The following is a 14,087-nucleotide window of genomic DNA, read 5'->3' as shown; positions in this document are numbered from 1 at the left end:
CCATATAATCATCTCATCTCATCTCATCCACATCCAACCGGACCCAGCAAACCAAACCAAACCCGTCAGCTAAGCTGGGGAGACAAATCAGTTAGGTTGGTGGATGCAGTGGTGATGGTGGTGGTGGTGGACGCCGCAGTGTAACACACAGAGTATACATATATATATATGTACATGTACAGATTCATTTGATGGTACAGACAGACCACGCCATGCTCTCTCCCCCTCCCTCTCACAAGGGTGAAATAGCCCAGCCACCCCCTTCGAGCATACAAAGAGGCGAAAAAGGCCACCCAAAACACCCGCGTCCATCCACTCATGATTAATGCGGTCGACGGAGCTTGGCAGTCGTCCAAAAGGTAGGTGATTCCCAACTTTTCTCTATTTGTCGTATTTCATTTCAAACGCATCTTTCCTAAACGGACGTTTTCTTCGTTTCCCATCATCTCATCAGCGCTTGAGGCATGCGACATCGTCAACTTCGTATTTCTTGTTGCTTAGTTGACCTCTTATCGCCTGTTTAAAAAGTTCACTCCTCCAATTTGCGGCATACTTAGGAGGCTGTCCGCTCTCTGAAACACGTCGCCTCGGAAAAACGAGTCTCCATACGCACTGGCTGGTGTGCTCGGCACGGTGGCTAGAGGGGTCAGTAATGCAGACGAGCTCGTTGGTGTTGCAAGAGTGCTCGAGCTTAGATTGGCGTTTGGATTGTACGGTACCGTTGCTTGGGCGGCCGGCCCGAGGGCTGCCGAGAGCGGTGTCGCTGGAAGCGGAACAGAGACGGGGCTTATACCATTGACGGCGCCAGATCCGGGTAGTGTAGAATGAATTGACATGGAGGATATCGAAGGTATGCTGCCATTGACCATTTGTCTCGTTGCCGTGTGGGGTGTGTTTGCTGAAGAGAGACCAGGAACTGGGGGAGCCAGGGGAGGAGGGAATGGGCTTTGTAGCGGGTAGCTTGCGGTCTGGGCGGAGATCGTATTAGGCGGATATGGAGAGACAATACCGCCGTTGGCAATCATTGCGTGAACGGTACTGGGATATCCGTTGCCATTGACCACCGCGCCGGGCGGCTGGTTCGAGTTAGCACCGAAAACGCTGGGTGGTGGCATTGCAGCCGCAGCACTGTTGGCCAGGTACCGCCAGGGACTCGTCTCTATCAATGCTCCTGCATCACGACTGGCCTGTTGAACACGTTTCAACATCATAATGAGCTCCTGTGACAGCCATCTCTGAGCCTTGGCTATCCGCATCTCCGTCAGAAGATCAATGTAACTCATCAAGAAGTTCTTGCAAAGGAGCCACAGAGAGGGGTCGTTCCGACCGCTGCCAGCGGCGACGATTTGTATGCTAGGATCTTGCAGCCGCATATTGACAAGTCGAATTTGCAGGGCTTCGCTGATGTCGAAACATAATTTGCAGCGATAGACCAGGCTCGATAATAGATCGTGGACCGCCTTCGGCTCTCGATTCTCTTCTGCCACTTCAAGACATCGCAGAAACTGTGCCTTCGCAAGCGGAACGGTGTGCAGAGCGGCATCATAGGCTTTTGTCAGGGCGAGGAAGATCTGCTCGAAGACGGCTTCCTCCTGAGCATCAGTGAGACCCGTGGCAGGATTGACCCGGGCAGCCAAGGGATTCGAGGGCGGGATGCTAAAGACTTCGCCCGAATGAGGCGTGCTTGCTACCGACGAGGACGTGAAGCTATTCATCGTATTGCCAGTGCGTGACCCTGATCGTGATCTGAATCCAGAACTCGAAGCAGAGGTGAGCGTGCCACTATTTGAAAAGGTCGAGGAAGTGCCAGTAAGAGTCCCACCGTTCAAAGTGGTTCCGGTCAAGTGAATCGGAGTCGGGAGGCCAGCCGAACCTGCAGGTGGTACAGGATTCGATTGATATGCTGGAATATTATCGGCAACTGGATGTTGAATGGCCGTGTCACTGCGCAATCTCCCAGCTTGCCTGGAAGCAACATTTCTGTCTCGGGTGGGTGTGATTGCTCGGACAGGCTGCAAAGGAGTGCTGAACTCCTCAGGGATGGTCTGGATAGGATGCGAGTTTCCACTGGACATCTGTCTTCTATGGCCCAGGCCCTGTGCGACTCTCACATCCGCCCCAAAGCTTTGAATTGCATTCCTGACCTCAATCATACTTCCGTAGAGGAGGAGCATCAGCGTCCGCACATAACGGGCGTCAGACCCCGCCACTATTTTCTTGACGTTGTCCTGCAGCTGCGCAGTTACGTGCGTGTAGGCCATGATGCAGGTTGCACAGTCCCGTCGAACGCTGTCCTCGACTTTCTCAACCGCATCAGCGTCTGCAGGATCGACAGCGTCGGCGTCCTCCAGTGCCAAGTTGAGCCGGTCAACATGAGTGGAAGCGTTGAAGAAGGTAAATTCTAGTGTGCTCCTCCGCACGTCCTTGCCTCTGATTGCAGCGATAAGACCAGATATTTGTGGGTGGATCTGATACAGCGCATATAATATGCCTTTGGCACCTTCGATGACGGGATTGTTCCATTCGGTCTCAACTTTATGTTCCGGGAGGCTCGACAACCGTTTCACAAAGGCAAGCCTGTGTCGTCTTGGATCGCGTGGACTGCTGGGGCTCGAAGAGCTATTCCCGCCAGGGGATGACAGAGCACCATTACGTTTCAGGACGGAGCCGTGACTAAATCCTCGGAGATGGCTGTTTCGGTTAACCTTGAGCTCGTCGATACTGTCCAACCCAGGCTTCTCCTTTCGCAGCATGCCCATCCTTTTCTGCCGAGCAGCGGCCGAGGCTTGCAGAACACTCTCGCTGTTGCTCCGGTTTCTCTCGTTATTCTGGCTAATCAGAGGGGTGATGCCTGGCCGTCGAAGAGCAATGGGCTGCGTGTTGGACGTCATCCGATAGTGTGAGCGGGTCGGTACTGGAGGTGGGTTGGCGAGTGTTTGGCTCGGTGATGATTTATTGGCGTCCGACGAGGACTCGGCACTGGTGGTGCTGGGGATGACGGGAAATCTGCTGCTCAAAGATCGCTTGAGAGGTTTCGGTGTCGTCTCCGTCGGGTTGTCCTCGGGTTGGAGAGACGCTTCAACGTCAATGGGTGTGATGACGGGATGTAGTTCTCTCAAATATCGCTTGATCTCAAGCGTGATGGCAGTCTCTCTTTCGTGATCCGTCATTTCTGAGAACGAGACTTCGGATTCTTTGGCCTCCACAATCTTTTTCAACTTGAACCGCAGGGGATTTTCTGCAATCTTCAATATCTGCAACTTTGTCATCTCACAGAGCTCCACCGGCAAATCCTCCACTCGATTGTGCACGACCGAGAAGACACGTAAGGATCGCAGATTTTTGATGTCGCTTGAGATTTTCCGGACTTTGTTCCTGCTGATATCTAAGATTTCCAGCTGGGCTAGCTTGTACACCCCTCGTGGAATCTCCCGGAACACGTTCGACCGAATGTTGAGGTACCGTAGGTGTGAGCATTCAGAGAACCGAAGCGGTATATGCCAGATCTGATTGTGGGATAACGACAACCGTTCAACCTCGGTCTTGATAAGGTCTACCACACTTTCGGGCAATCTAGCGATGTTGGAGTGCCCCAGGTCCAAGGTGAGTTTCGGCTTGACGACGTCGCTGACGGCCTCGCTTCCAGCCAACGCATGTTCGGTGTCTTGTCTGGCATCCGCGACCTTTCGCCGAAACAATTCCGTCGTATCTTCGAGAGACAAGAGGGCTGGTTCGCGACCGACATTGTTTTGTGCCACCGTCCTTTCCTCCGCCTGGGGGGAAGAATCCTCCGCATTCAGGGCGGTGCCTCCTCTTTCAACATTCAACCTGGTGTGCTCGCTCGCGGCTCGAGCTCTGTCGGAATCGTCATGGCGAAGAGGCCGTCCCAATCGTGAGGCGTCTTCTGGTCGGAGCATGGTCCGGGGATTGGTGGCTGGGGGTAATTCAGGATCCATGATATTAGAGAGATTGGTATCCCTGAACCCCAGCACAGGAATACTGTCAATGGCCAGCATTGAGGCGACGGCTTATACTGCGGAATGTCCTGCCAGTCTGCAGCATAGTCGATGCGTGGTATTCAGGATAGGAGGGCGGGCACGTTATTCCAGTTTAACAGACAGAGTGGCTGATTATCACAGCAGCTCTTTTTTTCACAGAAACCCTCTCTTAGTAGCTCAGATATAGGTAGAGTGTAGAACAGGTTGCTCCGGATCGAGGCTATCGTAGGGTTGTCTGGTTGAACTGCATTCCTCCAGGGATGGGGTGACGGTGGCTCGTAGGACAAAAAACGGGGGGACAGTAACGAGGGAGGGGTTCGCGTGTCAGTTGGAGGCACTGCCGATCTGTTGTATAGGCTAGCGACTGTGAAGGGAGGCAACAGGTCAAAAGAATTCGGTAGTTGTGTGTAGAGAGCGCGGGCAGCGACCTTGGGATGTTGCTGGAAACTCGTTTCAATGACCAGATGTTGATCACGATGGATGGGGGTTGCATGCAAATGGCGCGCGCCTCGGATTTGCCTCCTTGACCGTTAGTGGCACAAAAGTTTCTCTGTCCCTTGCATGTTAGTGCTCCGGGTTCCGGATCAACGTCGGAAAATCATTCCTGCGAGAGGCTAGCCACTTAGCATCATTTAGCGTCACTAGGCCGTTTTTAGAGGTATCTCGCTTTCTTCTTACAAGGACACATGATGTGCTGGCGCTCTATTTCAGCCGCCCTCTTGCTGGTCCTCCATCAACCTGGTCTCAGTGCCATAACCGTGTAATCCTCCATCTAGGATCCATTGTTCGTTGTCGTCATTGTCGTCCTGTACCCTCCTCCAGACGCTTTTCCTTGCTGTCTCCCGACCCTTGCCCTTGTCCTCAGTGCCACCTCCCGGTGCTTTCCACACCGGCCGTATCAGCTTTCCACTTGCAAGCAGAGGATTATTGCTGAAGGGGCCCTTTCGCCCAGTCTCACCAAGAGCAAGATGCTGATCTGCAGCTCCAATGTCTTCGTTGTCGGAACCAGCAAGGTCTCCCTTCTCTTGTTTAAGAGCGGGTGCTTTCTCCCGCTCAAACGTCTTCACTAACCTACCGTTCTTGATACTCATGCTCATAACTGTTCTTTGCTTCTCCCACTCTGGCCGGTTTGCTTCTTCCAGCTCTCGAAGATACTTTTGCTGCTTCTTTAGCGCAGCAGCTCGCTGCACGGGGGTCATCCATTGCGTAGTCCCCGGTGTAAGCGTGGCGTCGTAATCAGCAGCCTCATCATGGACGCGAGTCCGTTGAGCGTTTTCTCTCTGAAATGCCAACAGTTTATCTCGATGGGCTCGTGCCCGTGCTGCGGCAGACGAGGCTTCATCGCCTGACCCGCTCTCTGGGGTTGACGCCCCAAAAATCGGTGTGCCCCTCCCTGACACAGATTGTCCGGCGTTGTGGACAGCCATTTTCTCGATTCCGCGCTCTTCTTTCAGTGCCTTGATCATAGCATTTACTTGATCTTTCGTCAGAATGGGCGAATCACAGAACGAGCAAGGTTGAAGTCCTTCAAGTGCGCAGATGATCTTGCCACAATTCAGACAGTTGGGCGCCGTCGTGAAAAGCGGATGGATTGAAGCATTGCAAGGGCATTTTCGCCTTTGCGTGGACAGGGTTGGATTCGTAGAAAGCTCCAGTGCCGCGATTGCGGCAGTGAGGTCCGCAACACTCGAGGTGGTTGTCGTAGCACCACCCCTGTGCGGCGTAGAAGTGCCAGACTGTGGTTGAGAGTGACCCGTATGCGCGGGCTTCTTAGATTGTTTGGAACGAACGTTTGCAAATCCGAAATCGGATATCAAGTTGCCCGATGCCGAGGGAGGGAGTTTCTGAGGGTGCCTCCCTGGTGACGTGTCTCGAGAGGCAGCCGAAGAACCGGAAGTACGCCCTCCAGATGTTGTTTGGGGCACCTGCAGAGCATCGGGTGTCGAGGACATTGACGGCACATTTTTGTCTCTTGAGATCGGTCGACTGTGAGTCGTGGCGAAATCGGTATCGCTTTCGTACTGTTTCGTGTAACCACCTGCGACATCCCCATATCCTTCCGGGCGACGTACCGGGCCTGCAGCGTGGAGGGGAGGTTTGCCCTTTTTGGGACCTTTCTTCTGTGCTTTCGGCACCCCAGATGACTCCACGGCGGCCGCTGGGGACTGCGCGTTGCCTCGTCGCGCGTTGAACGACGAGATAAACTCGAGGGCCTGTGGAGAGTCACCAAGCAGGTTCTTCAGGTGTTCGGCGGCGGCGTCTTTAGACAAGGTCAAGGAGTAGGCAATCACTTCCTTGAGCGAGTCATCATCGAGAGGCAACAAGCGGCCAAGGCGTGGTAGCGCCCATGGCTGCAAGTCACCGCTCATGCTGTATTGATCTCAGCGAGCAGCAATCCGCATGCGTCAATGGATTTTCGTTTCGATTCAACGGGAAAACTATATGGGAGTTGTGGCTGAGTGGTGCTGGTTTCGACTGAATAATTGCCGGTGAATGATGATCGTGCGAGAGTGTCCGTCCAAATTTCTCAACTGCGGACATTTTAGCCACCGAGTGACTCGACCTCGAGTTTTGAACTTCACGCTCAGGTCACAGGAATCAAATGCATTGCGATTCACTGACCATCGTCACCGGACCATTTCTTCTATGAATACGAAGCATGACGATGCAGAGCCTCAATTATACAAGTGCCTATCCGCCCTCGGCTGTCTGATGTATTTGATTCTACAAGGGCTGGTCGGCATTATGAGCCACTAGCGCAATCAGTGCTGCGCCTAAGCCGCTGCCATCCTTCGCAAGCCCGATCCTGATGCGCTTCTCATCCTCTCCAATACCTTCAATCTCCCTGAATGCCTCGCGAATGTACTCCTCGAAGCCTGGATAATACTCCACCAAGCTCCCATCCACACCCACATCGACTATCTCGTCTTCTTGTAGCTTGTTCGTGGAAATGATGACTCCAGCCAGGGCGACGGCGCTTAGTCTCGCCGCACGTTTCCCGATCGCGTGCACGAGCATCTTGACCGCAACACAGTCTTCGGTTGAAGCAGCCTCTACCTTCAACTCCTTTTCGAGTGTCTGCTTGGTGATACGCAGATGGTCCGATTGGTCTTCCTCAACAATGGACAGGAACGAGGTATCGATACCCCATATCTTAAATAGGGGACTGTCCTCAGCCACTGTGGTTGTACTCCTAATATCATTGTCGTGTGAGGTCACATCTTTGAACAAGGCCACTCCCGCATCAGGATGCTGGTAGAGACTTAGCAGCGCTCGCCGCAGGATTTCTCCGAGAAACATTCCTGACACGCGCTTCTCAAACATTTGAATGCCGGGGTTTACCGACTCGCGATCCAGGTCAACGTCGTATGGAGTATTAGGCAGGACCGACAAAGCATTGTCGAAACTACCCCATTCGGTGTTGATGACCATCAGCCCAGTAGACGAGTCATAATTCGCAACACCGCCCTCTGCTTCGTCTATTGCCTTCATCTTCTTGACCCTGTCCAATTTCTCAACATAGGCGCCATTGGTCCCGGTACCGAAGATAGCACCGATCAATGTACTTGTCTTGCCCGGAGAAGTGTACGACCTGGCCATCAGAGTGCCGACGGTGTCGTTCACGAGAGCGGCCACTCGCACCGGGAGATTCAATGCGTCGATTTCTTTTTGCAGCAGGTCACAAACGTCTTGTCCTATAGCTTCATCGATGTTGAAACCTTTTGTCCACCGCATCAATTTACCCTTGTTGATGCCCACTTGATTGACAGGAAAGCTGAAAGTGAAACCTAGATCAAAAAAGTCGACCTCGCCAGGTTTCTTCCGGTGTGACTCAAAGTGGTCCGTGTGGTGTGTCTTCAGGAAGGACTCGATCTGTTTGGCGAGGAAAGAGAATAATTCATGGGCCGTCTTTGCTTCCATCAGAGCCCGCGGAACGGCGACTTTGGATTGCTGCAACGAGAAGGACTGGTTGCCATGTAGCGTGATTGAGCAGACTCGGAAGTTGGTACCGCCCAAGTCCACGGCCAGATAGACGCCCTACTGCTGTTAGTCGAATCGCAATATGGCTTCTCTCCCTACCTTTTCAGTGCCATTGGGAACAGATGTGACGTAAGTTGGGATTTGACTGATTGAGGTCCCCTGCTTTTCCAGGCCCTCTTCCATCTCCCTAATGAACTCTTTCACACCTTTGTTCACATCCTCGGCCGTGTACTCAAATTGTGCAACCAGGCGCTTGGCCTCTGCCTCCAGCGCCATATTGGTCAATGCGTGTGTAACGGGGAGATCTGAAGTGAAAGGAGACTTCGGTCTGCACTGAGTGCCCGGTTCCAACAAGTCAAAGTACGCCTCTTGACGGTAGACACTGTCACCAAACGGACTCAGAGGATCTCGGTTCGGATATGGAGGAGCAGGAGCAGGTGAAGACGCAGGAGAGGGAGCAGGAGCCCAAAGGCGCGGCTGGACGTCACTTGACGTGAGAAACTGAATGAGCAGAACGACAACGAGGACCAGGCCGGAGACGAAGTAAAGGAGAGGTACGCGTGAGTCGGAGAGAAGTTTGGCTCGTGTTCTGAACTGTCGAGTACCAGGAATCCAACTAAGACTCTTCTGCCATAAGGTCGGCTGCTGGACTTCTTCCTGAGCAGGTTGAGGAGAAGCCTGCTTTGCAGATGGCATAAATGCCAGGAACAGAAGACCAGTGAGGGGCACGGGGGCCAACTGCGTTGCAAAAAGCTTCCAGTTGTCAACGAGGGGCCGGAGCCAGTAAGAGGCAGAGAGGTCAGGAGGGTAGGCTAGGAAATTCAGGTAACGTAGCGTAGCATATGCAGATTGTGGTGTGGTTCAATCCAAAACCTGGTGATGTGCATGGGATGGGAAGCTGCTGGGCGTTGAGCGTGAGGAGGCATGACGGCTGATGATGTCGTGTTGGAAAATTTTAGCGGCCATCGGTGGGGACCTTGGGGGGGACTCTAGCCTAATGAACACAGCTGGGGAGCCCTTTGCCGACCTTGGGCGCATGGCATTCTAGGGGTGGGGACTCCCTGACCACCTGCTACTGGCCCCTTGGCCGACGCCATGACGCTGTTTGATGCCCGTTTACTGCAAAAGACACGGGCACAGGTGGCTCGCTCGCTTGGTATGTGTCTCTGGTACCCTTAGGGTTGCAAATTCCCTGGGGTTCATCCACACAGGCATGCCAGGTATGTGATCATGTCGCATGCGGATGTTCTCATGCATTACGGGTATAGACTATATACAGGTTGGAAACATTTTCTGTTGGTCATTATTAGTGTTAGTACATCCAGCACAATGTGTGCCTTTCCCAGAGCCGCCACTTTTGACTGCTTGCCTTCTCGAGGTATAGCATTGTTCTGCCCATGCATGTTGCAAAAAGCCGTCCTTCAGATCCACTGAGGAGGTTGCCGAAGAAATCAAAAACGCCCAGATGCCCTTCCCAAGTCTCGTTTGTCCTTTGATCTTGGCCTTTCCGCTATTTTGAACGCCCGAAAAAGTGTATGGCACGCGGAACCTCGCTTTCAAAACAGCATGTCGCTAGAGTCATCGTTGCTGGCCTCTCTGTCCATCATGTCATAGTCGTCCATAGTTTTCCGTCTTTTGACTTCCATTGTCCTTTGCTCCAACTTGCCGACATCCAGAGTACTTGTGTCGGCGTTGGTCTGCCGCCCTCCCCAAGTAAACCGCTTGATCAGACTTGACCGTCGCTTGGGGTCGGCACTTGATCGCCCAACATAGGTTGAAGATGACGAGGACCGTGTTGGAGTGAAGTACGATCGCCTTTCCGAATTGGGTGTCATTGGTGAGTGAGCTTTGTCTCGAGGCGATGATCGGCCTTCCAACGCATCGTGTAGCATGGGGTCTTCGTTGCTCCCAGAACAGATGTCGCTAGGGTCAAGGTCCCATCTTGCACTGAACAACTTCATGTCTGGATCCGTGGCATACAGTGTTTTCATGTCCACAATGTCTTCCTCCCCTCGAGGGGCCACGCTTGCACGCCTTTTCCACATATGCCACAATAAATGGTCGTTGCCAAGGACCTCCGCTAGAGAGATGTTCGATTGTTCGCTGGACTGGCTTGTTGACATGGGGGTCGTCCTGCCACCAACAAGATCCTCCTGGCTTCCGTCGTATGGTAGGTCGAGATAATCGTGTAAACAACCTTCCTGGCTGAAGAGAAGAGGTGATGAGCAGAAGTCGGCTAGATGTGGGTTTGTATAGTAGTCACGACGGTCTTCGAGAAGCATTTCGCTTGCATCGCTCGTATCTGACCACCAGCCGAGGCCAGGCGTCTCATATAAGCTGTCCCTTCTGGATGGGCTGTTTTCGTGGTCCACTTGATGAATGCCATGGCGTTGCTGCCTCAGCGGATGCATGCGGATGACATTCTGAGTAAGCCAGCTTGGTCCACCAATGGCCCCTGACTGCCTGATTATGCGCCTTCCGTCTATAGGTCCTTCGCAGTCCAGGAGCATTGACACATCACTTATCCCTGACAGGCTGGCCGAGTACTTTCTGTTTTGGCTAGGTAGCCTACGGGCAGCCCTGTTGGGTTCAATCGGGCAGTCGTATGTTTCGTCGTGGCCCTGCCCACCGCCTGTGAGTTCCACATCATGCAACGCATTTGGTGCACCACTGCGACCGCCATTGATACCTTCTGCTGTCACCGGGTCGACGTAGCTCCCACATATATTCGCCCGAAACCCACATTCGAGGAACAAATCGACATCGTCGTCTTGGTTGATGGCTTGTTCGTCCGAATCTGGCTCGGGATTCCATCTATCTCTCGCTTCCACCTCGGCGTGCCATGGTATATTTAGAAGATGATCCCAATCTAGCATCGATTCAGGTGATTTATTGCTTGGAAGCTGCAGAGGTCGGAGTCTTCGAGCAGGTTCGTGATATCGCAGGCCCTTCATGAGACTGAACCAGAGATCCTTCTGCAGGGTCCCTGCAGAATTTTCTCCCCTGTGAGGGCCAGACCCCAAGTCAACGGATCCTTCGAACTGCTGTTGTGGATCACCAGGCTCCGAAAATCCGAGGAAAGTCTCCAAGCATTTGGAAATGGTCGGAATGAATCTGGCCTGCTCTTCAAACCGTTGGACGTAATTTGGTACAAATATTGTTGGGGCAAAGTCGCACAGCGAGAATGTGTTCTGATCAGTTAGGCATTTTACGCCTGCAGACACGCGGAGGGGTTTGGAGCATATGCTGCCACGCACGCCCGCGTCAAGTAGGGCAAACAGGACACCTCCACCCAATAATGGTCGCTGGTCGCACACCTCCTTTATTGACGCTTGTTCATTTGACGAGGACAACTTGGCTGTGATACTTCTCGTTGACATGGGGTGCAGTCGTACGCTAGACCTCTTCCGCCTGTTGGGTATACTCTCGCCCGCGCGATGGCTACTCAAAGGAGAATCCTGATGGCAAACAACTGGACCATTCCCTTGTCTGAGTGGATTCCCGCCTGTAAAACGTAGATGCATTCGCACCGAATCCAACTCTATCGGGGCAATTCCAACGGGAAAGGATGAATGGTAATCGAAATTCCTCTGACTCTGAGGGGCTGGGTTAGTATCAGTGCAGCAGGTTGATAGTGCCATACACAAAGCTTGAAGTCCAATTCCAGGACGCTCTCAGTCTCGATACTACCTCTGCAGGTCGACCGCGTCAGAGATGCCTGGTATCCGAGCTGCGTCCACAGCTATGTGGATTATGAGCACACCGCAAGAGATTGATCGCCTTGATATGAGGCTTACCTCAGCGTCTTCAACAAGATCGGCAATGCTTGCGTTAGCATCATTCAAGACGAGTGAACCAAGATCCAAATCACCAGCAAAAGAACACTGAAGAGATAAAAGAAATGACCTTGCCCTAGGAAGCCACAGACGAGAGGGACGGGCTCGTTTATCGGAGATCAAACTGGCTTGAGAAGCATCCTCACAGGTCACCTTGGTACTTGTCGTAGTTAGTAAGTGAACATGGGATTTTCGGTGCTCAAAGACACTTCTGCCCAGCTCAATGACCTTCTCATACATCATGAAGGACCAGCTGTTGTGCGTGTGAAGGGAGAAAAACACTGTTCAGTGTGAAGGCGAAGTCGGTGCATCCCTCCGGCATCGGCGATTGGTTTTTCCGACTGCGTCCTTTTGACTGATGCTGAGCACAAACTCCGTCATTCAGTCTCGACTCTGTGATGGCAATAATATGCGCAGTCAATGCTGGAGTGGGTGAATGCCCACCACCTCCTACCTTATAAAGCAATTACGACCACGTTGCCACCAACATGACTCACTTCTTATAACCACCCGACATGCGAGTCCCAACTTGTCGCATTGCTACCTCTCCTCCGCCAATGGCGCGACGTTTCTTCCTCTATCTCGCCCGGACAGGGTTCGTTCGCCAGACCACCCAGAGGGTAACCCCGGGGAGACATGCCCTCACTCGACCCTTCCACTCTACCGTGGCAGCTCGTACAGACGGGGTCTACAAAGCTCTCACAGAGATGCGGGTCCGAACACCCTGGATCGAGGCGCTTCGGGAAAGAAAAGAGGCGGAGAACAACAATCAGACGCCGGTCGTGGAGAGTGCCAAAGTCGACCTGACCCCCAAGAAAATGTCGGACAGCTATGTCAGCCTTGTCCTGCCTCTCTCTGTTAGTTGCCTTCCATGCGCATGATGTGATATCCCCGTGCAGTCGGTTGACGTGCCATCCTGTAGCAAGATCCCTGGCTGCTCGATACCTACGCAAACTATACGGGCCAAATCCGCATTGGTACCTTGCTCATGGACCTGGATGCCCTAGCTGGTGTGGTGGCCTACAAACACACTGGGGAAGGGGCAAGCAATGTGACTGCAGCTGTGGATAGGATTACTATCAAGAATCCCATTCGAGAGATTTGTGACCTGGAGCTCAGTGGACAAGTGACGTACGCTACCGGACGGAGCAGTATGGAAGTGACCTTGCAGATCGCCAAAGCTCCAGCTCCAGGTCGTCAGGTTGCACCAGAGGATGTCTTTATGACCTGTGCCTTCACTATGGTGGCCCTGGATCCCAGGACCAAAAAACCCATGAATATCGCTCCCTTGGAAGTCAAGACTCCTGCCGAGAAGGCGCTTTTCGCTAAGGGCGAGGAGAATTACAGAAACAAGAAGACCATGAGATCTGCACATATCTTGACCAAGCCGCCTGATGCGGATGAGTCGGCTCTAATCCACAAAATGTGGACCGACTCCCTTGCATATGCTGACCGCAACAACCCGAAAAACCAGCCGTCCAACGTAGTGGCCATGTCTAAGAGTACCATCCACAGCACCCAGATCATGATGCCGCAGTACAGGAACCGTCATCATTTCATGATCTTTGGAGGCTTTTTGCTCAAACAAACGTTTGAACTGGCTTTCACCTGTGCAGCCTCTTTCTCGCATACCCGTCCACGGTTCTTGAACCTGGATCCCAGCACATTCGAAGAGCCTGTTCCCGTTGGTTCAGTGCTCTATGTCGCGGCAGGTGTTTCGTTTACGGAACCTCACCCCGGCGGCGGTACTCGCATTCAAGTAATGGTGCGGACACACGTCCGGCCTGTTGAACACCAGGACCAAGAAAGAAAGTCCACAGGGACATTCTTTTATACCTTCTTCTCACCGGCAGATGTGAGTGTGTTGCCGCAGAGTTATTCGGAGTTCATGGGATGGGTGGCCGGAAGACGACGTGCGGAGAGATTGTCCGCCATGTTGGATTCTTCTCCGAATCTTATCCTCGGCAGCCTCCACGATGACAGCGTGACGGAGTGATATGGTTCCTGATCTCAAAAGATTACTACCTGGGACGGCGGCCAGTCTGATCCGTGACAAGCACCGATCCGAGATTGGTTGTGGCTTGAATGCAGACGTTGCATCTGCATCGTTGATGAAGGATGACTGATAGATACATCCTTGAAAGAGGATTGGGTCAGCTGGATTGGATGGTTGTGGAAGGCGCCAATCCCCCTCTTTGCCGTCTCATTCACTCGAGATCGAAGCGACGAACGAGTCGAACAGCGCTGCGAGGTTTGACTACTTCTGCAAATT

The 14,087-nt window shown here is 52.9% G+C and overlaps 5 protein-coding genes across 5 annotated transcripts; 1 reads left to right on the top strand and 4 right to left on the bottom strand.

The window, feature by feature from the left end:
- Window positions 1-509: 509 nt before the first annotated feature.
- On the bottom strand, window positions 510-3,956 carry AYO20_08781 (hypothetical protein; the record flags this gene model as incomplete). The annotated part of the gene is made up of 1 exon (XM_022647057.1): window positions 510-3,956. One exon carries the CDS (start codon window positions 3,954-3,956, stop codon window positions 510-512), a length of 3,447 nt encoding a protein of 1,148 aa, XP_022496977.1.
- Window positions 3,957-4,705: 749 nt separating this feature from the next.
- Window positions 4,706-6,367, bottom strand: AYO20_08780 (hypothetical protein; the record flags this gene model as incomplete). The annotated part of the gene is made up of 1 exon (XM_022647056.1): window positions 4,706-6,367. One exon carries the CDS (start codon window positions 6,365-6,367, stop codon window positions 4,706-4,708), a length of 1,662 nt encoding a protein of 553 aa, XP_022496976.1.
- A 355-nt stretch (window positions 6,368-6,722) lies between these two features.
- On the bottom strand, window positions 6,723-8,675 carry AYO20_08779 (hypothetical protein; the record flags this gene model as incomplete). The annotated part of the gene is made up of 2 exons (XM_022647055.1): window positions 6,723-8,036; window positions 8,079-8,675. 2 exons carry the CDS (start codon window positions 8,673-8,675, stop codon window positions 6,723-6,725), a joined length of 1,911 nt encoding a protein of 636 aa, XP_022496975.1.
- Window positions 8,676-9,535: 860 nt separating this feature from the next.
- Window positions 9,536-11,359, bottom strand: AYO20_08778 (hypothetical protein; the record flags this gene model as incomplete). The annotated part of the gene is made up of 1 exon (XM_022647054.1): window positions 9,536-11,359. One exon carries the CDS (start codon window positions 11,357-11,359, stop codon window positions 9,536-9,538), a length of 1,824 nt encoding a protein of 607 aa, XP_022496974.1.
- A 1,013-nt stretch (window positions 11,360-12,372) lies between these two features.
- Window positions 12,373-13,811, top strand: AYO20_08777 (hypothetical protein; the record flags this gene model as incomplete). Its single annotated transcript, XM_022647053.1, has 2 exons — window positions 12,373-12,672; window positions 12,738-13,811. The coding sequence occupies 2 exons, from the start codon at window positions 12,373-12,375 to the stop codon at window positions 13,809-13,811; spliced, it is 1,374 nt and encodes a 457-aa protein (XP_022496973.1).
- Window positions 13,812-14,087: the final 276 nt, after the last annotated feature.

This window comes from Fonsecaea nubica (assembly GCF_001646965.1).
Source record: "Fonsecaea nubica strain CBS 269.64 chromosome Unknown Scaff73, whole genome shotgun sequence".
NCBI classification, from domain to species: domain Eukaryota; kingdom Fungi; phylum Ascomycota; class Eurotiomycetes; order Chaetothyriales; family Herpotrichiellaceae; genus Fonsecaea; species Fonsecaea nubica.
Note: the sequence above shows the minus strand (reverse complement) of the source record. Positions and strands in the feature narration are given on the sequence as shown.